Here is a 24,634-nt window from a genome sequence, read left to right as displayed (position 1 = left end):
CTACATCAGTAGTATCCAGCGCATGTAGCAAATTTTATTTTATTTTGAGAAGAATCTTTATTTAATGTACTCATTGCCAGTAGGCTACTGCCTCAGACAGCTATGATCTCCTCACATAGTTGATGAAATGCTTCGAGAAGGGCTGTGTGTGTCTGAGTCCAAAGTGTCTGGGCTGCTACACGTTGAAATACGAGCGGAGAGGGACCAGAACATGGCTTATCTCCCACTGCTGTAGCTGCTGCCTCCAACAGAACATCTGACCTGTAAACCGCTGCTTAGCGGTGGTGGAGACCGCCATTCCATGCTGTGATCAGAGCCAGCTAGGCCTATTTCAGACTGGAGCAGCCAGGATCACTGGGGAGGGACAACCCACAGAGGCAATGTATTTCTCTGTAACTAATCATCATTCAGCCAAAATGCCTTCGACCGCATCGCCTATTCCATACTCGAGGTGTTCGACTGGCGAACAATGGACTCTTTGTTGGGGTACGCATGAAAGTTCCCTGGGTCCCCTCGTGGCCACTGATTCATGCTCTGCCTGGAACCAATGGTCATCTTCAGAGACTGAATAAAACGACATAGAGGACGAATTGAGGAAGAGAGTCAACCATGTATGAGGGAGAAATATGGCCATTACAGTTCATTTGACCCATGTGCTTGCAAAATAAAATGCTCAAAGGCTACAAACATATGTCAACAAACACTCAATCTCTAATTTCCAACTAAAAACATGTCAGCCCCCATTCTTTTACTGGGTCTCACATTCAAGCCTGATGAGCAGGAAGGAAATTTATAGTGGAGGGGCCGAGAATGGCCGGGCGAAACGTGACAGACATTGCTGCCACATGAAGCACCTCAGGAGAACCAGCCTTTTCACTGTCCACAGTCCTCAGGACGTTTACTACTGGAAAGGAATTTGGCATACATTTGTACTTTGTCACCCTCAATACAGAGAAATTAGAGTTGGTCTTGCTTATTTTGTAGTTTTCCATGTCACTAAAACTATCAAGAGGTCAAAAGTCCTTGTTGGAGGATAGATATTCCCCCAATTTTGTGAAAACAATTCCTTGTGAGACTGTCGAACACTTGGTTTATGTGAAATTAGCTTTAGTGCTAGGTCTGGGCTTTAGCTGAGGCATATCAAGTTGACATTTTCCCAAGCCACAGAGTAATTTTACAATTTAATCCTTTGTCTCAAGGAATGGCCTGATAATGAAGAGTGAGTGATGATCATATTTTCTTTACATAACCATACAGGGCTGAATAAACATAAAGCAGGAATATGAAGTATAAATCTAGCATTGATTTTTGAAAAGCCCTGAGAGTTTTTCAGTCAACTAATTGGGACTGTCCAATAGAAAGCAGATGGGGTATAAATGTACACCATAACTGTCAAATTCCTTTTAACCAGGGGAAGGCCAGCTAGCAATATATAACCCATCTGTTGTTGCTGGCTCTCACATAACCATTGTCTGGAGACAGACACACAGAGCTTTCAGCATATAAAGAAATACTTGTTATCAGTCCATAACAATTAGGAGTTGATGGTGAAACCAGAAAGCAGCACACGTCTTCATGCCATCCTTCAGAATAAAGACAATCCAGTCTACTTGGCAGCTGAGAGTGTGAGGATATGAGAGAGTGGCCAACAATCAGACTTCTCTAGAAATCTACCAAGTGTGTGAAAGGATTTTGGAATTACTGCTTGCATCAGCAGTCACAAACAGAGTTTGGCTTTCACAATCCTGGTTATTCACTGAATTACAATGCATCAGTAAGTGTCCCAGGTCAGGCTGAGTTATCCTCAGCTATCCAGACACAGATGCATTCTTACCCACTATGTCCTCATAGGCATTCTCCTCTAAAGTGCTTTTGGAGCTGGGCCGGCTGCTGCTGCGGGTCTCTGTGGAAACAGTGCCATTCTCTGTGTGAGAGGACGGGTACGAGGAGACCAGGCTGGCAGCATCCTCCAACTCACATGACTCCCTGGAGAGAAAGAGAGTCAGAAAGAGAGAGAGAGAGAGAGAGACAGAAATGGAGAGAGAGAGAGAGTCAGAGAGAGAGAGTCAGAAAGAGAAAGTAAGGGGATTGATGGAGGGACAATCACAGAGAGGAAAAGAGGGAGGAAAGTGAATGGGAGGAAGGGAAAGATGGGAAGAAACAAGAAACAGGCAGGGAGGATGAAAAAAGCAGAAAAGAATATGGTATTTAATCATGTATGGCTGTGTGCTGAGAGAGTGGAGAGGAGAACTGCAGTCCAGAGAGTCTGGATCATTCCATCCTGACATCCTCTACTGGCCGATTACAATCAACGAGGACCACCTGAGAGGATGAAAGCCACTGTTCCAAGGAGACCCAAATATGCCTCATCCCTCAACAGCCCTCTATGAAGCTGCCAATTAGAGAGAGAGAGAGAGAGAGAGAGAGAGAGAGAGACCTGGAACACTGGTTCAGAGAACCACTAAACTAATGACAGCAACACTACACTGACAGCAACATGTGCTCCAATCACAAAGTCATTTCCTGTATATTTACCACCAACCCCTCCATTAGATCAGTGAGTTCACGCCTGCTATCCTGCTGTCCTGCACCATTGACGGCTCATGGCTTTTAAAAATGCTCTGAAATTGCGTCTGCCGCAGGAATGTTAAACACTGACTCCAAGTCAGGGACATTAAAGGATCTCCTCCTCCTCTCCGGTCATCAAGAGGATCTGGCAAGGCCCTGCCCTCAGTCATTGGCCTAAACAAGTTGTGCTCTGAAGGCAATTTAAAGGGGGATAAAGAACGAGGGTAATAAACAATATTAAGTGTTGCAAAAAGACAACAGACTAATAGCTGCCTGTACTGCACAGCTCTATAGCAACATAATGAAGAAGGATGAGGAGGCACACTGGGAACCTTGGGATGTCCACTGGCAAGACAACATACTGTAGGCCTTTGCTAAATAACAGGCATGATATAAGAAGAATACAGTCCTGTTTTGATGTAAGAGTGACTTGGAACGTTGTTGAAAAGCTGTTGGATTTCAAGGATAGAACATTGATGGTCTTGGACATGAACAGTTTGGCTGGAGCTGAGCAGTGATATTTAAGGATGTGCTAATTCAACCATTATTACAGTACACTGTGTTATAGACATTTACAGTAATACTTTGTTTCTCACGGACAGCAGACGTTCGTTACCTGGCCTTATACTAAGATACACAATGCCCTGTCTAAAGTAGTTGATATTTGAAATTTGTTTTATATTGCAATTAGGCTACTTAATGTTTGTTCAATGAAAGACTGACATTATTACAAAAGAACACTGGAAAAACAGCAGAAACTCAATTTAACATATTCCATTTCAATGGCAACATTCTAGACAAATCAAATTAGAAAAAACTGAAAAACAAAAGCCATGAACAATATCAATAGAACAATGTGATCCTCTTCATATGAAGCCAAAAATACTGTCTTTCTAATGCAGGAAAACATTGAGGCCTTGAGAAAATTAACAGCAGATTCAATGTTTATATGCTTACTATCAAATGCTGAACAGAAATGGCAAACCATTTCAGTGAGCAGCATCACTACAAAGTGAGCGAGGCCACTCTACTGTCTATCTGACTACAGCCAGAACTGTAGTCAGATACACTTGAACACCAACAAAGTAAAGCTTGGTCTATGATCCTTACCCCCGTAAAAACATTCTCAGGACATGTTAAAGACATTTACAAATCCAAGACAAATAAATGTTCTAGCCGTCCATGTGCAACTCTCAGAAAGGAACTAAACAAATTCACTGCCTCTCTGTTTTTACTGCAGCCTGCAGGACCTATGTTTTGTTTTGCAGCTCCATAAATCAGCATCTCCTGTTCGCCATGTTGTTTGATCAGCATGGCTGATTCTGAGGGGGAGGGAGGGCCCGGGGGATGAGATACACATGTTTTACTGTCTGAGAATGCACTAAACACAACACAAAAACATCAGTTCACTGAACCGTGGACTTACTGACACATGCCATAACAACAAAAGACTACACTTAGAACAGAATGTGCAATTTAGAACCTTAAAGAGTTCTTCGGCTATCCTCATAGGAGAACACTTTGAAGAACCCTTTTTGGTTGCAGGTAGAACACTTTTGGTTCCAGGTAGAAAGAACCCTTTCTACAGAGGGTTCTACACAGAACCTAAACAGGTTCTAACTGGAACCAAAACAGGTTCTCCTATGGGGACAGCCGGATAACCTATTACAAACCCTTTTTTCTAAGAGTGTACACGTCTAGAGGTGACGTGACTATTCTCACCTGTCCTGGAGTCTCTTGGGGGAGCTCCAGTCCTTCGTCAGATTTTGCGTCATGTTGGGTGCGGGGGTGGTGGGCAGCAGGGGTGGTGACTCCTCAGAAGCACTGCAAGGAGGTAGTCCGTTGCTTGGCGACGTGCCCTTGTGGTTGCGGTTGGCGTCGTACTCAAAGGTGCGTTTAGGTTTGGGCAGGGGGTTGACTGGCATGCCCTCCGGTGTCTGTTGACAGGGGGGCTCTGGGCTTTCGGTCTCTGACCGGGTTGAGCTCACACTGAACCTCTGTCTGGAGAGTTTATCAGAGGCCGGCAGGGCGTCTGGTTCTGTGATCACAGAACATATACTGCTGCGTTTACTGGTGCCCCTACTGTCCAAGTCCTCGACCCCACCTATCATAACACACTTCTGTCTCGTTTTGTCTGGTGCATAGCAGTTACTAAGATACCGGGGTGGCTGGCTGGGGCTCTCCTTCAGCACCTTCTCGATCTTTTGTATCCGATTGAGTACAGCAGACGTTTCCTTCCGAGTAGACAGGGAGCTCAGGAATAACGCAGAGGAGTCGGTCTTTCCTGGCCTCTTCTGGAAGCGGCCCAGACACTCACTGTCTGAGGCTGCCTCCTCTTCCTCTGTCTCTGGATAGGAGCACTCGGAGAAAGCTTTACTCATCCTCCGGATGCTCTTGAAGTCAAAGGTCTTCTCACTGCAAGGTGAGGAGAGGAGGCTGGGGCAGCCCTCGCTGCCACCCACACGCTCACCTACAGGTCTCTTCTCCAGACACAGGCTCATCCTAGGCAGAGCCACCCTCCTGCACTCCCATTCTGAGATCTTCTTACGGATGGCCACAGAGGATGCCCCTGACACAGGGCGGCTGAGAGAGAGGGTGCGCTTGTGGCTGTGGTTGGATGAAGGTCCCAAGGAGAGGGTGCTCCAGCTCAGGGGACCACCACTCAGTCCACCCCCCCCAGGAAGGTCCTCCTGTTTCTGGTTCTCTTTCTGCTCCTCCTGGCCCCCCTGGGCCTCCTGACCCACCTGAGCCCCACCAGAGGGCTTGTAGATGGAGAGCTTGTTGTCCAGGCAGCTAATGCTCTTCGACTTGGTAAGTCGACTCTGGGACAGTAAGTCACAGGAGAGGGAGGCTCCACTGCAGAGGCTAGCGGTCTTGCTGCTCCAGCCGGCCCGGCCCAAGAGTCTGCCGTCTGTTTTGACGTATCTGACGTGCTGCCTGTTGTCCTCGCTGTCGCTGAGCGGGGTGTGGTACCGCCCCTGTGTGGCAGAAAGAATGGGGGGTGGGGACGCAGACTGGCACCTGGAATGAGAGTGGGGGGTCAGAAACATCATGATACCATTCCTTACAACGTTACTTTATTTGCTCCCAAATACCAAAATAATAATTTAGCTCACTTAACAGCTCGAAAGAGTCTGGCGCTGAGAGCTGCTGTGAATTCCTCTCAACACTGTTGACTGCACATTGAGAGAAACTAGGCATGGAATACCAGTGGTTACCTCAGGTGTGTTCAGCTTACCAGTGGGAGTTTAATCGTAGCAGCTAAAGTTTACAGGGCAACAGAAGGAGAAAAAACTCTCTCTTTAGAGAAGAAAGAAAAGAAAGGAAAACCCTTCATTGCCAGAATGTATTTCTAAGATAATAGGCAACATGAAAACTTTGACCACTCGTGAAATAACCGATGGAAAATACCCAGTAATGTGACATAACTTTGGCAGTACGGGATCCCTGTTCGACGCCAAAGCAAATACATATCTACAGTAAAAATGCATGCGTGGATTTTTCCACATAATTAAAATGATTTGGGTAGAATGTATGTATGTAGACGGCACACACAAAGCCATGGGAATACACAACGCTGAGAGACAGATGAGACGCTCTTAGGTCTTACCTTCATCAGCAGCTTACCAGACTAGTCCTGGGAGAGTTGTCTGTGTTTCCTGATGCTAACAGCTAACAATCTCACAGAGGACACCGGCCCGGCCCCTGGCTCATTACAGACTGGTCCATTGTTCACCTAACACCGCCACTAACGCGACGCTGCTTCTGCTCAATGCTGAGCAATGTGGATAAAACACCCTGCTGCTGACCTCATTTGGGCTTTTCACAGAGAAAAACACACTCTTTCTCACCCATCTCTGACTCTTCCGTTTCTACCCCACTCAGAAGACTTTGGGAACTTTCTGGACTTGGCTCCTGACTGAGGCTTGCGAAACCCAAGGCGGTGGTGGGGATCTGATGTCACAGCTAGCAACAGTTAGAATAACAAGTGTGAGCTGAGCTGGGCTGGGCTGGGCTGGGACAAGGAGGTGATGGCTGTGATCCGAGGTGCAGGTTGGGACAGATCTCTTCACACCTCTGGGCTCTGTCTTTCACACGGGGGTGGGGACTACTGGGGAGAGAGCTGTACAGCACCTGATCACCTGCAGGCCAAAGTCAGACTGTCTGACTCACTGTGTCAGTGACCTAACTCCTCCTCAAATCAAATCAAATCAAATCAAATGTTATTGGTCACATACACATGGTTAGCAGATGTGTAGAGTGTAGAGTGTAGAGAAATGCTTGTGCTTCTAATTCCGACCGTGCAGTAATATCTAACAAGTAATCTAACAATTTCACAACAACTACCTTTTACACACACAACTGTAAAGGAATGAATAAGAATTTGTACATATAAATACATGGATGAGCGATGGCCATGCGGCATAGGCAAGATGCAGTAGATGGTATAGAGTACAGTATATACATATGAGATGAGTAATGTAGGGTTTGTAAACATTATATAAAGTGGCATTGTTTAAAGTGACTAGTGATACATTTATTACATCCATTTTTTAATTATTAAAGTGGCTAGAGATTTGAGTCTGTATGTTGGCAGCAGCCACTCATTGTTAGTGATGGCTGTTTAACAGTCTGATGGCCTTGAGATATAAGCTGTTTTTCAGTCTCTCCTTCTGGATGATAGCAGGGTGAACAGGCAGTGGCTCGGTGGTTGTTGTCCTTGATGATATTTTTGGCCTTCCTGTGACATCGGGTGGTGTAGGTGTCCTGGAGGGCAGGTAGTTTACCCCCGGTGATGCGTTGTGCAGACCTCACTACCCTCTGGAGAGCCTTACGGTTGTGGGCGGAGCAGTTGCCGTACCAGGCGGTGATACAGCCCGACAGGATGCTCTCTATTGTGCATCTGTAAAAGTTTGTGAGTGTTTTTGGTGACAAGCCAAATTTCTTCAGTCTCCTGAGGTTGAAGAGGCACTGTTGTGCCTTCTACACCACTCTGTCTGTGTGGGTGGACCATTTCAGTTTGTCCGTGATGTGTACGCCGAGGAACTTAAAACTTTCTATATTCTCCAATACTGTCCTATGGATGTGGATAGGGGGGTGCTCCCTCTGCTGTTTCCTGAAGTCCACGATCATCTCCTTGACATTGAGTGTGAGGTTATTTTCCTGACACCACATTCCGAGGGCCCTCACCTCCTCTCTGTAGGCCGTCTCGTCGTTGTTGGTAATCAAGCCTACCACTGTAGTGTCGTCTGCAAACTTGATGATTCCTGACAAATTGATGATTCCTGACAAACTGCTATGTCCAAGTGGCCTGCCTCCTCAAACAATCCAAATTGTACATTCTAAATTCTAAACAAGCATTACGGGTTCAAATCCAGTAGAGTTGACAGAACACACCTATTCTTAGGCCCCTAAAGTCTGTTTGGAAAGCAGGAAAGGTTTTGTCATTATAGCAACAGCCCAAAGAAGTGAAGGAAGCTGCAAGATAGGTAAAGTTATGTATTAACTAAAGAACGCCCTTTAAAGCTTGATTAAGCCATAATGTAAATATAATCAATTAGATGGGCCAGTTCAATAGCATTACTGAACTGTACACATATTAAGGTAAATGGACCAGTTCAATAGCATTACTGAACTGTACACATATTAAGGTAAATGGGGCCAGTTCAATAGCATTACTGAACTGTACACATATTAAGGTAAATGGACCAGTTCAATAGCATTACTGAACTGTACACATATTAAGGTAAATGGACCAGTTCAATAGCATTACTGAACTGTACACATATTAAGGTAAATGGACCAGTTCAATAGCATTACTGAACTGTACACATATTAAGGTCAAAAGATTTACATTTCCCATACTCAACGTACACAGAGTTCTTCAGCTGTCCCATAGGAGAACCCTTTTCGGTGCAAGGTAGAACCTTTTTGGTTCCAGGTAAAACCTTTTTGGGTTCCATGTAGTACTCTCTGTGGAAAGGGTTCTAAGAGTGTAGGGTAGGCCTATTATAGAACAAATAACAATATGAGGGACAAAGGGTTCTAAGAATGTAGGGTAGACCTATTATAGAACAAATAACAATATGAGGGACAATACAGTGCCTTCAGAAAGTATTCGTACCCCTTGACTTATTCCACATTTTGTTGTGTTACAGCCTGAATTCCAAATGGATTACATAGATGTTTTTCTTACCCACAATACCCCATAATGACAAAATGAAAACATGTTTCTAGACATTTTTGCATATTTATTGAAATGAAATGCAGAAATGTCTAATTTACATAAGTATTCACACCCCTGAGTCAATACTTTTTTAGAAGCACCTTTAGCAGCGATTACAGCTGCGATTACAGCTTAGAGTCTTTCTGGGTGAGTCTCTAAGAGCTTTCCACACTTGGATTGTGCAACCTTCGCACATTATTCTTTTCAGAATGCTTCAAGCTCTGTCAAATTGGTTGTTGATCATTGCTAGACAACCATTTTCAGGTATTGCCATAGATTTCAAGTAAATTTAAGTCAAAACTGTAACTCGGTCACTCAGGAACATTCACTGTCTTGGTAAGTAACTCCAGTGTAGATTTGGCCTTGTGTTTTAGGTTGTTGTCCTGCTGAAAGGTGAATTAATTTTCCAGTGTCTGATGGAAAGCAGATTAAACCACGTTTTCCCTAGGATTTTGCTTGTACTTAAGCTTCATTCCATTTCTTTTTTTATCCTGAAGAACTTCCCATAACATGATGATTACACGCATACCCATAACATGATGCAGCCACCACTATGCTTGAAAATATGGAGAGTGGTACTCAGCAATATGCTGTATTGGATTTGACCCCAACATAATCTGTATTCTGGGCAAAACGGTAATTGCTTTGCCACATTTTTTTGCAATATTACTTTAGTGCCTTGTTGCAAACACAATGCATGTTTTGGAATATTTTTATTCTGTACAGGCTTCCTTCTTTTCACTCTGTCAATTAGGTTTGTTTTGTGGAGTAACTACAATGTTGTTGATCAATCCTCAGTTTTCTCCTATCACAGCAATTAAACTCTGTAAATGTTTTAAAGTTGGTGAAATCCCTGAGCGGTTTCCTTCCTCTCCGGTAACTGAGTTAGGAAGGAAACATGCCTGTATCTTTGTATTGACTGGGTGTATTGATACAACACCCAAAGTCCAATTAATAACTTTTCCATGCGCAAAGGGGCATTCAGTGTCTGCTGTTTTTATTTGTACCCATCTACCAATAGGTGACCTTATTTTGCGAAGCATTGGAAAACCTCACTGGTCTTTGTGGTTGAATCTGTTTGAAATTCACTGCTCGACTGAGGGACCTTTCAGATAATTGTATGTGTGGGGTACAGAGATGAGGTAGTCATTAAAAATCATGTTAAACACTATTATTGCACACAGAGTGAGTCCATGCAACTTATTAAGTGCATTTTTACTCCTGAACTTATTTAAGCTTGCCATAACAAAGGGGTTGAATACTTATTGACTCAAGACATTTCAGCTTTTCATTTTTAAATAATTTGTAAACATTTCTGAAAAGATAATTCCACTTTAACATTATGGGTTATTGTGTAGGCCAGTGACAAAAACAATCTCAATTTGATCCATTTGAAATTCAGGCTGCAATGCAACAAAATGTGAAAAAAGTCAAGGGGTGTGAATACTTTCTGAAGGCAGTGTATGATACTCCACTAAAATGGCTCCTGGTAAGTGAGTTAACCAGTGGAACTTGACAGACCCAAACCATCAATCAGCATGTAGGAACAATGCCATAGGGGTGTACAGTATGTATGAGAACCAGATAACTACAGATTAGCTCTGAGGGTCTACTGTATCTAACTTCTCCAGTTGAAACTGCTTGGTTTCTCATAATGAGGTAGAGAGGAGTGAAACTGGCTCCACATGCCTGGTTTGGACCTGGGGGTTGGACTCAGGATTCACTCTCATTAAACCCAGTCCAGAGGCTGGACTCATAGGTTCAGATTCCTGGACACGGTTTAAGTCTAGTCCAGGACCATAATGAGCAGTGTCCTGGATGAAGCTATTCATACATCATCGTTTTACAGAATAGTGCTAGCTAGATCATGTTCCAGTTGACTGTGGTAAAAGTCCAAAGTTATGTCCAATTATCCAGTGTGTCTAAAACGGAAACATATGCGATATGGTTTCAAGGGAAAGCAAATGGATAAAAACCAAACACGGGTGAAAATAGCAAGAGGACGGATGACTTTTAGTTACCAACATTCTCAAGGTTGAACCCCATTGATCAGTTCTGTAATTAATCTACCTTTAGTTTTGATTTGCCACATTCATTTGTAAGAATATGTCTAGAAAGCATTTTGATGGAGCAATGTTCAACATTAGCTTCTGCTGGGGAAACATTATTGCTAATGGCCTTTAAATCAAACTGTACGGTATATATCCACAGTATTGCTCCAAATGCACATTATATACTGAACAAAAATCTAAACGCATCATGTAAACTGTTGGTCCCATGTTTCATGAGCATAAATAAAAGATCCCAGAAATTTTCCATACGCACAAAAAGCTTATTTCGCTCACATTTTGTGCACAAATTTGTTTACATCCCTGTTAGTGAGCATTTCTACTTTGCCAATTTAATCCATCCACCTGACAGGTGTAGCATTTAAAGAAGCTGATTAAAGAAGCACGATCATTACACAGGTGCACCTTGTGCTGGGGACAATAAAAGGCCATTCTAAAATGTGCAGTTTTGTCACACAACAATGCCACATATGTTTTTAAGGAGCGTGCATTTGGCACGCTAACTGCAGGAATGTCCACAAGTGTCACACCCTGACCATAGAGAGCCCTTGTTTCTCTATGGTGTAGTAGGTCAGGGCGTGACTAGGGGGTATTCTAGTTTATCATTTCTATGTTGGTGTTTTGTATGATTCCCAATTAGAGGCAGCTGGTTGTCTCTAATCGTGGATCATATTTAAGTAGCTATTTTTCCCACCTGTGTGTTGTGGTATATTGTTTTGTGTTTGTGCCTGTACACCACCTAGTCATGTTTAGCTGTTCATTTATTTGATTTATTTGTTTTTTGCTTTAGTTTCACTTTTCAATAAATATGTGGAACTCAACATCCGCTGCGCCTTGGTCCCGTTCTTACGACAACCATGACAACAAGAGCTGTTGCCAGATAATGTAATGTTCATTTCTCTACCATAAGCTGCCTCCAAACTCATTTTAGAGAATTTGGTAGTAAGTCCAACCAACCTCACAACTGCAGACCACATGCAACCATGCCAACCCAGGACCTCCACATCCGAATCCACAGAAAAACACAACCCAATTCACAAATACTGACTTATAAACCACTATGAGATGGAATCAAATGTGAGTGACTGTGCATATCAATCAATAAACACTGTAAGGTGTATAAATGTGGCATATGCTTATGACAGTCCCACTGCAATGTATGGTGCAATGATGTCTTGCAACAAAGAGTCCTACCAGACCGTTGTATGGCAGTGCAAATTCAGTGTCCTCCAAGGAAAAGGAAAAATAACTCTTCACATGTAAATCTACTTACGGATGTCCTGGGTTCGGGCGGCTCGCCATCCTTGGTAGAACTGAATCCATACTCAAAAAAATTGACTTGTTTTACAAAGAGGATCACACAATATATATACCATGAGTACCTTTCATATTAACATTAATATAGCTCTTAGCTTTAACCTCTTACAGGAATGCTTTCCAGTTTAACTATAGCACCAGGCTCACATGAACTGAACAATAATCTAGTCTGAGCAAATGGAAAGTACTAGTGCTTACACCTTTACACCATTTCTTATAAAGTAATCTAAAACATAACTGTGTACCAACATGGATTATGATAATAGCTAATCACATTTTATAAAAGTATGAAAACTAAAATAGTTTGCCATGAAGGATTAGCATGATCACTAATGTTTGCTATTTAAATTGATCGATAGCTGAGCTAGCCTAAATGTTAACGGCTTGTGCGTATGCTTGGTTCAGTATGAACACGCACAAAATGCTAGCAATAGTTTAGCTAGCCTAATCGCTAGCGGCTCGTTCTCCTTATTAAACCTAACCAAATCCCGGGGTCAATCTTTCCCTCAACCCCTTCACAGTACGTTCGGATAGATAAGTGAGTGTTAATATCTGGTTATGTCTTTTTAGTTCAGTTTTTTACAACTTCTCACAACGATTTGAAACTTCTTCCATAGAATAGTTCTATTCCATAGAATATAACTTTTAATATAACTTTCTTCCATAGAATGGCGGTAGCTCTTCAAGTTTCGTTCTAGCTCCTTTTCAACATGTTGGAGCCCACTAGTGTAGAACGTGAGGTTAGGAGAGGGACGAAGAGAGAGTATTGAGTTGTGATTGGCTCAAAATAAACTGCTCGTCATGCAGCTTCTGACAGATGATTTGTAATAGCTGTAAACTTTTAAACATATCACAATATAATATAATATGATTGGTTACTAGAATCTCACTAGTAACAATTGTCAGACCCTGATCTGTTTCACATGTCCTTGTGATTGTCTCTACCCCCCTCCAGGTGACGCCCATCTTCCCCATTATCCCCTGTGTATATACAGTGGGGCAAAAAAAGTATTTAGTCATAGGTACACTTCAACTATGACAGACAAAATGAGAAAAAAAATCCAGAAAATCACATTGTAGGATTTTTAATGAATTTATTTGCAAATTATGGTGGAAAATATGTATTTGGTCACCTACAAACAAGCAAGATTTCTGGCTCTCACAGACCTGTAACTTCTTCTTTAAGAGGCTCCTCTGTCCTCCACTCGTTACCTGTATTAATGGCACCTGTTTGAACTTGTTATCAGTATAAAAGACACATGTCCGCAACCTCAAACAGTCACACTCCAAACTCCACTATGGCCAAGACCAAAGAGCTGTCAAAGGACACCAGAAACATAATTGTAGACCTGCACCAGGCTGGAAAGACTGAATCTGCAATAGGTAAGCAGCTTGGTTTGAAGAAATCAACTGTGGGAGCAATTATTAGGAAATGGAAGACATACAAGACCACTGATAATCTCCCTCGATCTGGGGCTCCACGCAAGATCTCACCCCGTGGGGTCAAAATGATCACAAGAACGGTGGGCAAAAATCCCAGAACCACACGGGGGGACCTAGTGAATAACCTGCAGAGAGCTGGGACCAAAGTAACAAAGCCTACCATCAGTAACACACTACGCCGCCAGGGACTCAAATCCTGCAGTGACGGACGTGTCCCCCTGCTTAAGTCAGTACATGTTCAGGCCCGTCTGAAGTTTGCTAGAGAGCATTTGGATGATCCAGAAGAAGATTGGGAGAATGTCATATGGTCAGATGAAACCAAAATATAACTTTTTGGTAAAAACTCAACTTGTCGTGTTTGGAGGACAAAGAATGCTGAGTTGCATCCAAAGAACACCATACCTACTGTGAAGTATGGGGGTGGAAACATCATGCTTTGGGGCTGGTTTTCTGCAAAGGGACCAGGACGACTGATCCGTGTAAAGGAAAGAATGAATGGGGCCATGTATCGTGAGATTTTGAGTGAAAACCTCCTTCCATCAGCAAGGGCATTGAAGATGAAACGTGACTGGGTCTTTCAGCATGACAATGATCCCAAACACACCGCCCGGGCAACGAAGGAGTGGCTTCGTAAGAAGCATTTCAAGGTCCTGGAGTGGCCTAGCCAGTCTCCAGATCTGAACCCCATAGAAAATCTTTGGAGGGAGTTGAAAGTCCGTGTTGCCCAGCAACAGCCCCAAAACATCACTAGAGGAGATCTGCATGGAGGAATGGGCCAAAATACCAGCAACAGTGTGTGAAAACCTTGTGAAGACTTACAGAAAACGTTTGACCTCTGTCATTGCCAACAAAGGGTATATAACAAAGTAATGAGATAAACTTTTGTTATTGACCAAATACTTACTTTCCACCATAATTTGCAAATAAATTCATTAAAAATCCTACAACGTGATTTTCTGGATTTTTTTTCTCATTTTGTCTGTCATAGTTGAAGTGTACCTATGATGAAAATTACAGGCCTCTCTCATCTTTTTAAGTGGGAGAACTTGCACAATTGGTGGCTGACTAAATACTTTTTTGCCCCACTGTATACCTGTGTTCTCTATTTGCCCGTTGCCAGTTCGTCTTGTTTGTCAAGTCAACCAGCGTTTTTCTCAGCTCCTGCTTTTCCCGTCTCTCTTTTTCTCGCCCCCGTGGTTTTGACCCTTGCTTGTCCTCTCTGAGCCCGCCTGCCCGACTACACTGCCTGACCTGGCCCTGGCTGCCATCCTGTGCCTTTGCCACTACTCTGGATTATCGACCCCTTGACCTGTAATTTGCCTGACCCTGTTGCTGTAATAAACATTGTTACTTCAACACAGTCTACATTTGGGTCTTACCTGAAACGTGATAACAATAAGTATTCAACATTAGTTGACCTGCGTTACACCTGGTTCCCAAATGGGCGGGCCTATGCCCTCCCAGGCCCAACCAAGGCCACGCCCCTGCCCATAGATGAAATCCATAGATTAGGACTAAAAAAATATATTTAAATTGACTGATTTCCTTATATGAACTGTAACTCAGTAAAATAATTGAAATTGTTGCATGTTGTGTTTATATTTTAGTTTAGTCTAAATTCAGTCTGATTCTTGTTTGACCTATCAGCAGCCATAACATTCTGTGATAGTCAAAACTGCCCCAGTGTAAAATCACTGTAGATGTATTTCAAATATCAACAGAACCTGTGTAATATATAGATTTTAACACCCCATATCCAGCCATCAGACCATTATACCCAAATGTAAGTTGAATCAGCCGGTAGATTAACAGCGCACGTTCAAAAATACCCTCTTAGGCACGCCCTGGCCAAGATTACTCCAGGAGTCATAAAACTGGTTTGACTGCAGTATTAAACCCCTTCACACAAAAGGAAAACATCAAGTGCAGAATTCTCTGGTACGGATAGCTGCGTTGTGGTTGGGGTCTGTGAGGGTGTTCTGGTGGTCAGGACTGGGCCAGTTAAAACAAGCCTGCACTGGCGCTGGGCAGCTTCAACTGTGGCGGCCACACATGTACTGAGCTGGGTGCCAGTTAGGGCCTGGGTCCTGGACCCACTGTCCTCCAGCCAGGGCACATCATATCAACCAAAGGTCACTTCCTGTTTGGTTGATAGACCAGGCCACAAAAGGAGGGCTTCCAGTAACCCAGATAAATAGATAGATTTTCAAAAAGAAAAAAGAGAGAAGCCATTAACATCCGCTCCATTTCACTTTGAGCTTCACCCTCAAGACACACCTCCTCTTCCTCTCATTAATGTGTTTTATTTCATTTCCTTTTACCTTTTTATAGATTTATATCCAGCTTTCCAGTGACTTCATTTCTTTTCTCAGCAATAATATTTTCTATTAAAATAAGTGCCCATCAAAGCCCTGCTGCACCCCTCCCTGATCTTATGAGAAGTTGTCTTTGCAGAATTCTTTCCTGCCAAGTGATTTACCGTCAGAATCATTCTTTTTGGGGGGGGGGGTAGAGAGACTTAAGGGAAGGTGGGGGCAAGTATATAACGGTGCTCTCTCTGTGCATAAATTACAGTTTCTTCTCTTAAAATCATCTTAACGTTGTGCAATTTTTAATAAGTCAAAAACGATAGAAACATCATGTGTAGAGTGTTGATGGTAACAGAGTTTGGGAGTGTTATTGTTTCTAGAGAACTTCTTTATCTCGACTGGGGTCGTTAAATGAGCGATGGGGTACAATTATTAGATTCCAACACTTGATGTAACCTTTGTAGATTATTGGAAAGAGACCAGGGCTAACTACACTCTTAAAGGGTTACAAAAGGGTTCTTCGAGTGTCCCCATAGGAGAACCCTTTCTGGTTCCAGGGAGAACACTTTTTAGTTCCAAGTAGAACCCTTTCGGGTTCCATGTAGAACACTCTGTGGAAAGGGTCCTACATAGAACCCAAAAGGATTCTACCTGGAACCAAAAAGGGTTCTCCTATAGGGACAGCAGAATAACAATATTGTTAGGTTATAGATAGCACCTTTTTTTCTAAGAGTGTATCTAACTCAGGAGACATTGTGAGGTAACAGAAAAACAACTAATCTATTTCTCTTAAAAAATGTATCTGTCAGTGGTAGTCATGTTAAACTCCTCACAGGCTATGGTGTTTTCACACTGGGTCAATGTACCAGTCAGGGCTGTAACTAGCTTCCAATTGGCAGCCCTTCTCAAGGTTATTCACATAAGAGATCCAACTAAAACATGTCAGAGCCATAGCCACTGACTGCTGTGTTATACAAGGACATGTAGCACTAGGTAAACTAACATCCTGACAGACTACACACCAAGTAGCAGATGGTGAAGGCTTGCAGTTGCACCCCTGTGAGTCCGATGTAAGCACTCCATGCCAGTTGATGCCAGTTCCTGTAGATCTTAAATCTTCACTCTAAGCCTAGTTTCAGTGGACACAGTGTGTGTATATATAGTGTCGAAGGGAAAGACCGATCACAAAACAGAACAGTCTATCGCCAGCACATTCATTTACGAGCCCTGTTTGTTTCTCTGTTCCAGGAGGAAGATGTCATCTCTCAACATGGTAACTCAAACAAGCCTCTGCTCAGACCACAAAGAGTTTATAGTTGAATGGGGCCCTATTCCAGAATGTAGAGGATGGCTTACAAAAGCAGATACTAAACTCATCAAAAAAAGAAACGTCCCTTTTTCAGGACCATGTCTTTCAAAGATAATTTCTAAAATTCCAAATAACTTCACAGATCTTCATTGTAAAGGGTTCAATGAACCATAAACAATTAATGAACATGAACCTGTGGAACAGTCGTTCAGACACTAACAGCTTACAGACGGTAGGCAATTAAGGTCACAGTTACGAAAACTTAGGACACTAAAGAGGACTTTCTACTGACTCTGAAAAACACCAAAGGAAAGATGCCCAGGGTCATCTGCATGCCCTGCTCATCTGCATGCTGCAAGGAGGCATGAGGACTGCAGATGTGGCCAGGGCAATGAATTGCAATGTCCGTACTGTGAGACGCCTAAGACAGCGCTACAGGGAGACAGGACAGACAGCTGATCGTCCTCGCAGTGGCAGACCACGTGTAACAACACCTGCACAGGATCGGTACATCCGAACATCACACCTGCAGGACAGGTACAGGATGGCAACAACTGCCCGAGTTACACCAAGAATGCACAATCCCTCCATCAGTGCTCAGACTGTCCGCAATAGGCTGAGAGAGGCTGGACTGAGGGCTTGTAGGCCTGTTGTAAGGCAGGTCCTCACCAGACATCACCGACAACAACGTCGCCTATGGGCACAAACCCACCGTCGCTGGAACAAACAGGACTGGCAAAAAGTGCTCTTCACTGACGAGTCACGGTTTTGTCTCACCAGGGGTGATGGTCGGATTTGCGTTTATCGTCGAAGGAATGAGCGTTACACCGAGGCCTGTACTCTGGAGAGAGATCGATTTGGAGGTGGAGGGTCCTTCATGGTTTGGGGCGTGGTGTCACAGCATCATTGGACTGAACTTGTCATTGCAGGCAATCTCAACGCTGTGCGTACAGAGAAGACATCCTCCTCATGTGGTACCCTTCCTGCAAGCTCATCCTGACATGACCCTCCAGCATGACAATGCCACCAGCCATACTGCTCATTCTGTGCGTGATTTCCTGCAAGACAGGAATGTCAGTGTTCTGCCATGGCCAGCGAAGAGCCCGGATCTCAATCCCATGTAGCATGTCTGGGACCTGTTCGATCGGAGGATGAGGGCTAGGGCTAAGGCTAGGGCCATTCCCCCAAAAAATGTCCGGGAACTTGCAGGTGCCTTGGTGGAAGAGTGCGGTAACATCTCACAGCAAGAACTGGCAAATCTGTTGCAGTCTATGATGAGAAGATGCACTGCCGTACTTAAAGCAGCTGGTGGCCACACCAGATACTGACTGTTACTTTTGATTTTGTTCAGGGACACATGATTCCATTTCTGTTAGTCACATGTCTGTGGAACTTGTTCAGTTTATGTCTCAGTTGTTGAATCTTGTTATGTTCATACAAATATTTACACATGTTAAGTTTGCTGAAAATAACGCAGTTGACAGTGAGAGGACGTTTCTTTTTTTGCTGAGTTTACTAGTTCTAGCCCTGTAGCTCTAGCGAAAAGGCAGACAGAATACAATCAGTACTTCCTTATTAATAATTGCGTAAAGCTAATAACTGTGGGTTGATAAGCCATGTCACCTACTGTATGCAGTGTATCACTCAACACAGACACATAGTGGGATCCCACGGTACAGATTTACAAAAATAGCTTTACTACCTGAAGAAAATGTCCTCTGAGGCAATAAAGGATATGAGCACCTGCACTGGTTATTACTGACATCATAGTGCATGTTGAGAGCCATCCCCTTTCCATCCACCCTGTCAATGTGCCTCTCCCTGGCCTAGAGGCTGGTGGGGATGTCACTGACCTGTCGGGGATGTCCCGGGGCACATTAGCCCCTCTTGCTCGGGTTGCAGCCTTGGAACTTTTGTTGGCAGTCATCGTCACCCTCGGACCGCCCACACGCCTGATAGACAGACAGGATACAACACATGAAACTCCCCAGCCGTAACATGGACAATACATCAGCATCCAACAGATTGAAGTCTTTGTGATTGTTTGGGTGAGGGTATACTTGTAGCCGTGTACATGCTTATAAATCACAACAATTCATTACTTACTGTTAATAAACTGCAGTAATAAGAAAATTAGTTATGTGAAATAAAGCGTTACCCAAAACACTCACACTTGAATTTGAGACCTTGAGAGTATAAGTGGGTCAATGTGCTCTGTGCATATTTGGCCAAAACCATGACAAATATGGAGCTTAATCTCAGCCATGGGAGTGCCATATCAGATATCAGATGGATGACTTCACTGGATTCCTAACAGTGTGAGTAAACACCAGAGCATAAAGTACAACAATCAAGGAGAGAAAGGTCTGTGCTGTGTGAGGGACTCATCTGTGCTCTAGGCTCTGCTCTGTTAATCCAGCACCTCTCTCTTTTCATACAAATGAATGGAAATACAGTAATCATGAGGTCACAGCTCCAAACGAGAATGGTCCCTGAAGTCTCACAACAGAAGACAAATGTCTTTGGTTGCCACAGAAACGGCAGAGATATTTCTGAATCATTCAAGCCAGTTGGACAGGAGATCTGGGCTTGTTTAAAAGAAACCTTCAATCTCACTCCATTGTTTTCCCATCAATTTAGAGAGCACGAAACTTTAAAAGGTAGAATTAAAGAAATTACAGAGCACGGTCTCTAGATTGTAATTACGGTGCACCCTTAAAATCGCTATTTGAGATTGAAGTGGGCAAGAATAGCCAGTAATTGCAAACAAAGCATAGAGCCAACTAAAGAGGGGAGACACTCCATCCCCTTCTGATTGGAATGTGTGTTTTTATCCGTCTCTGCTTGACTAGAGCAGCCAAGACTAACAGACTTGCCCTCTTCCCATGAACGTGTTCACCTAGAGGGCTAGAAAAAAAAGCCTAGCTGTGTTTTTATTGCAGACTTTAGTTTTAGAGGCGTGTAGTTTGTGTGCTGCTGAAGGCTCTGAGGACTCAGGCTAAACAGGGATCTGACTGACATGTTGACCACATCGCCTGCGTTACGTGCGCGAGTGTTGCAAAATACATTTACACACACAGTTGAAGTTGGAAGTTTACATACACCTTAGCCAAATACATTTAAACTCAGTTTTTCACAATTCCTGCAATTTAATCGTCGTAAAAATTCCTTGTCTTAGGTCAGTTAGGATCACCACTTTATTTAAAGAATTTGAAACGTCAGAATAATAGTAGAGAGAATAACTTATTTCAGCTTTTATTTCTTTCATCACATTCCCAGTGGGTCAGAAGTTTACATGCACTCAATTAGTATTTGGTAGCATTGCCTTTAAATTGTTAACTTGGGTCAAATGTTTTGGGTAGCCATCCACAAGCTTCCCACATTAAGTTGGGTGAATTTTGGCCCATTCCTCCTGACAGAGCTGGTGTAACTGAGTCAGGTTTGTCGGCCTTCTTGCTCGCATGCGCCTTTTCAGTTCTGCCCACATATTTTCTATAGGATTGAGGTCAGGACTTTGTGATTGCCACTCCAATACCTTGACTTTGTTGTCCTTAAGCCATTTTGCCACAACTTTGGAAGTATTCTTGGGGTCATTGTCCATTTGGAAGACCCATTTGCGACCAAGCTTTAACTTCCTGACTGATGTCTTGAGATGTTGCTTCAATATATCCACATACTTTTCCTCCCTCATGATGCCATCTATTTTGTGAAGTGCACCAGTCCCTCCTGCAGCAAAGCAACCCCACAACATGATGCTGACAGCCCAGTGCTTCACGTTTGGGATGGTGTTCTTCGGCTTGCAAGCCTCCCCCTTTTTCCTCCAAACATAATGATGGTCATTATGGCCAAACAGTTCTATTTTTGTTTCAACAGACCAGATGACATTTCATGCTTGTGTGCTTCAACGAATGTCTGCGTAGCCAGGTGCTAAAATAGAACTCCCATCTCCTCATTGGTTTATAGGAGCATATACCCGCGTGGGTGATTGAAAGATGAACTGAGGTCCACACTCCATTCCAGTTGGTGGCGTTAATGCACCTTAAACTTGGTTGCGAATCGCCATATAAAGTCCACAGAAAATGAAGACTGAAGGAGGAGAGATTACTAGAAACTAACCATGTTTCCCATTTCATCTGTGGATTAATTGTCAGAGTAGAGACTCAAAATGGGTCAAAATTCTACAAAGATCCAGAAAAAAAGGACCTAGTGCATTTCAGGTAAAATAAAACCCAATGTTTGTATCCCAGGTCAAATTAGCTAGCAACATCAAGCTAGCGAGCTAAATGTCCATGAATGTTTCATGTGTTTCGACCTGTCCCCAAATGAATATAGCTGGTCCAGATTTCATGTTGATATTTCAACCTGATATTTTGATGGCGGGCGGACGCACGCGCATGCTTGGTCTAGTCAGCATGTGAGCCAAACGGGCCATCACATTTACACTACTCTCATCAACATTATATTCAATCAAAGGGTAATGACTTCCAGTCTTGCATATTTCTCTGCCTGATAATGTAGTTCATATCATTGCCATTATCATAATTTCACCAAAACATCTTTATTATATATTCATGTATTATTGTGTTGAAATGCATGTTCAGATCAAATCTGTTGTTTCTTCAACGCTTCTCTGTATAACGTCTGTATAACTTCTCTGTATAACGTGGTGTTCATGACATCGCAGACATCCGCACCCAGAGGAAGCCGTGTCTGTAACCCGTGATCACATGTGGCTCAGGAGTTTGATTCCCACAAGGGACCAGTACCAAAAAAGTAAGAAAATGTGTGCACTCCCTACTGTAAGTCTCTCTGGATAAGAGCGTCTGCTAAATTACGTAAATGAACACCCTGTCATTTCACCATAAACGGTCCCTGGATGCCCACATGTCCCTTGCACAGTTTCCTCCCTTCAAATGCCAATCTAATCTAAAATACAGTCTCAGCACTGAAACAACCCCTCTTCCAAAGTGTTTTGGTTTCTATGGAGGTCAACAGAAAACCCAGAGAGATCAGAGGTGTGGAGCTGAGCTGAGTCCTATAGAGACAGATGAGGAGAGAGACGGCACTGAGCCCTATAGAGACAGATGAGGAGAGAGATGGCACTGAGCCCTATAGAGACACATGAGGAGAGCGAAGGAATTCTTGCTGTCATCTATTTCCTGTTTTAGTGGACTGAGAGGACAGAGCATACGTCTTCATTTTGATCCAGCTGCACAGGGAATTGCCAGAATATCCTGACAGATCTTAACAACTGCAGTTGTTTTGGTTCATTCGGATCTTCTGCAGGCAGGGAAAGCCAAGGTATTCCGAATGTGAGCCTTGGAGTGCAGTGATGGTGATTAGTCTACACTCAAACACATAGCCATAGGCTCTGTTCTGTATTTATTTCTGTGCACACAACCATAAGTACCCAAAGGTATACTTGGAGTTTCATCTGTACATGCTTTCACTTACTACAATCATCAATGTCACCAACATTAAAAGGCATGTGAGAAAAACAGAACATGAAAGCACATACGTGGAGGCTCCTCAGAGGAGAAAGGGGAGGACCATCATCTTTAGTGAATTTCATAAAAATAGTGAAACATTAAAAAAAGTTATCCTTTTTAGATAAAACTATACTAAACATATTTACATGTCACCAAATAATTGATTAAAACACACTGATTTGCAATGAAGGTCCACAGTTGCCTCAACAGCACTCTGTGGGGTAGCACCATTATGTAGCCGGAGGACAACTAGTTTTCATACTCCTCTGGGTACATTGACTGCAATACAAAACCTAGGAGGCTTATGGTTCTCACCCCCTTCCATAGACTTACAAAGTAATTATGACAACTTCCAGAGGACGTCAGTTTTTGAACAAATAATTTCTTTAAAAATGAATGAGAAGAGAGAGAGAGAGAGAGAGAGAGAGATTAAGATTTAGTTGTATTTTTTCACTTAGCTAGTGAATGCAGCTAGCTAGTTTAGTCTACTCAAGCACCCACCTCAAACAGAGAGGGATGCTATGTGAGCTAGCTGGCTATGGCTGTCCAACACTGGAACTCTTCCAAGATAAGCTTTTGGTTTTATTAATTTATTGCCACCCACAGGTGTAACTGCTAAACTGCTTGCTGATGGTACACTGCACTGCATGTTTGTAGTGGGTTTACTAACGCTTTAGTTCTAGTAGCTATGTTGACTATCAGACATTAACTAATATGGTGACAATGATATAGGCTGTGTGTAGCGGTTAGCGGTTATGATATGAAGGTTTTTTCACATAGTCACAGACAGCTGATTCTGTAGAAAAAAAAACATCTTAAAACTGAAGCAAACAGAACAAAACGGGGAAGAACATAACTGAATTTGTCCAATAGAAACTCTTGTTTGCAACTGTTGGACTAATGATTACACCCTAGATCAGTGAGATGCAAGCAAGAGTGTGCAAGGCAGTATTGAATGTGTCACTGTCACCTTGATTACTCACATTTTTTTCTCGACCTGTAAACTTTAATTCATAGACTAGGTTGCAGCAACCTCATGATGGGTATAGAGAAAATTAGAGTATCATGTAGTAGCCTAAACCTATCGACAGTACATTGAGCTGGGTGAATGGAATATGAATGACAGTTATCCAATATGCTGTAATAGAAATAAGACCATGTTCATAAAAAATAATAATCCTCCTCCCTCATTTTAAACTTCACCGACCACCACTGAAGCACATTAAATATTAGATGAAATTTGGACAGAATATCAGATGTCTGAAAATATTGCTATTTCCTTTAAATACCTGCTACAGCTTGATGAAATACGTTTTTTCATTGACCTATTGAAAGATGCACAGCTGTAAAAATACTGTTGCCTGTGCGTAAAAACACTTTCAATAGTAACATCTGGAAAGCAAATACAGTATGTTTAGAAAAAAGGAGAACTTATAAAGACAGGCATACTGATAAACCACAGCAAATAAAAACACATTTTAAAAGTCTCTCAGCTAATCTTAATGGTTATATCAAAACAAATGTAGAGTACCCCAGGATTCTTTATAGGCCTAGGTATCAATTTTGGAAGTACTTCAGATCAGTACAGTTTCCAAATATGAGGCTTACTGCCTACATTGGGTGTACAACACATTAGTAACACCTGCTCTTTCCATGACATAGACTGACCAGGTGAATCCAAGTGAAAGTTATGATCCCTTATTGATGTCACCTGTTAAATCCACTTAAATCAGTGTAGATGAAGGGGAGGAGACAGGTTAAAGAAGGATTTTAAAGCCTTGAGACAATGTATACATGGATTGTAAACTCAGCAAAAAAGGACGCAGTCTTTCAAAGATAATACGAAAAAATCCAAATAACTTCACAGATCTTCATTGTACAGGGTTTAAACACTGTTTCCCATG

General features: G+C 42.8%; 1 protein-coding gene across 7 annotated transcripts in view; it reads right to left on the bottom strand.

Moving 5' to 3' along the window:
* The window catches only part of LOC112263830 (DENN domain containing 2B), an 82,547-nt gene that overhangs the window by 41,163 nt on the left and 16,750 nt on the right, over positions 1-24,634 (bottom strand). For 4 of the 7 annotated variants that reach the window (XM_024440452.2, XM_024440455.2, XM_024440451.2 and 1 more), the window contains exons 2-4: positions 19,095-19,193; positions 4,291-5,589; positions 1,835-1,986 (exon numbers count right to left, since the gene is read on the bottom strand). In XM_024440452.2, the coding sequence (XP_024296220.2) occupies positions 1,835-1,986; positions 4,291-5,589; positions 19,095-19,168 (1,525 nt within the window). In that variant the 5' untranslated portion in view covers positions 19,169-19,193. The remainder of the gene's footprint in view (positions 1-1,834; positions 1,987-4,290; positions 5,590-19,094; positions 19,194-24,634) is intronic. The other 3 variants (XM_042319089.1, XM_024440456.2, XM_042319090.1) reach the window with 1 other exon arrangement.

Source organism: Oncorhynchus tshawytscha, unplaced genomic scaffold (assembly GCF_018296145.1).
Source record: "Oncorhynchus tshawytscha isolate Ot180627B unplaced genomic scaffold, Otsh_v2.0 Un_contig_37_pilon_pilon, whole genome shotgun sequence".
NCBI classification, from domain to species: Eukaryota; Metazoa; Chordata; class Actinopteri; order Salmoniformes; family Salmonidae; genus Oncorhynchus; species Oncorhynchus tshawytscha.
Note: the sequence above shows the minus strand (reverse complement) of the source record. Positions and strands in the feature narration are given on the sequence as shown.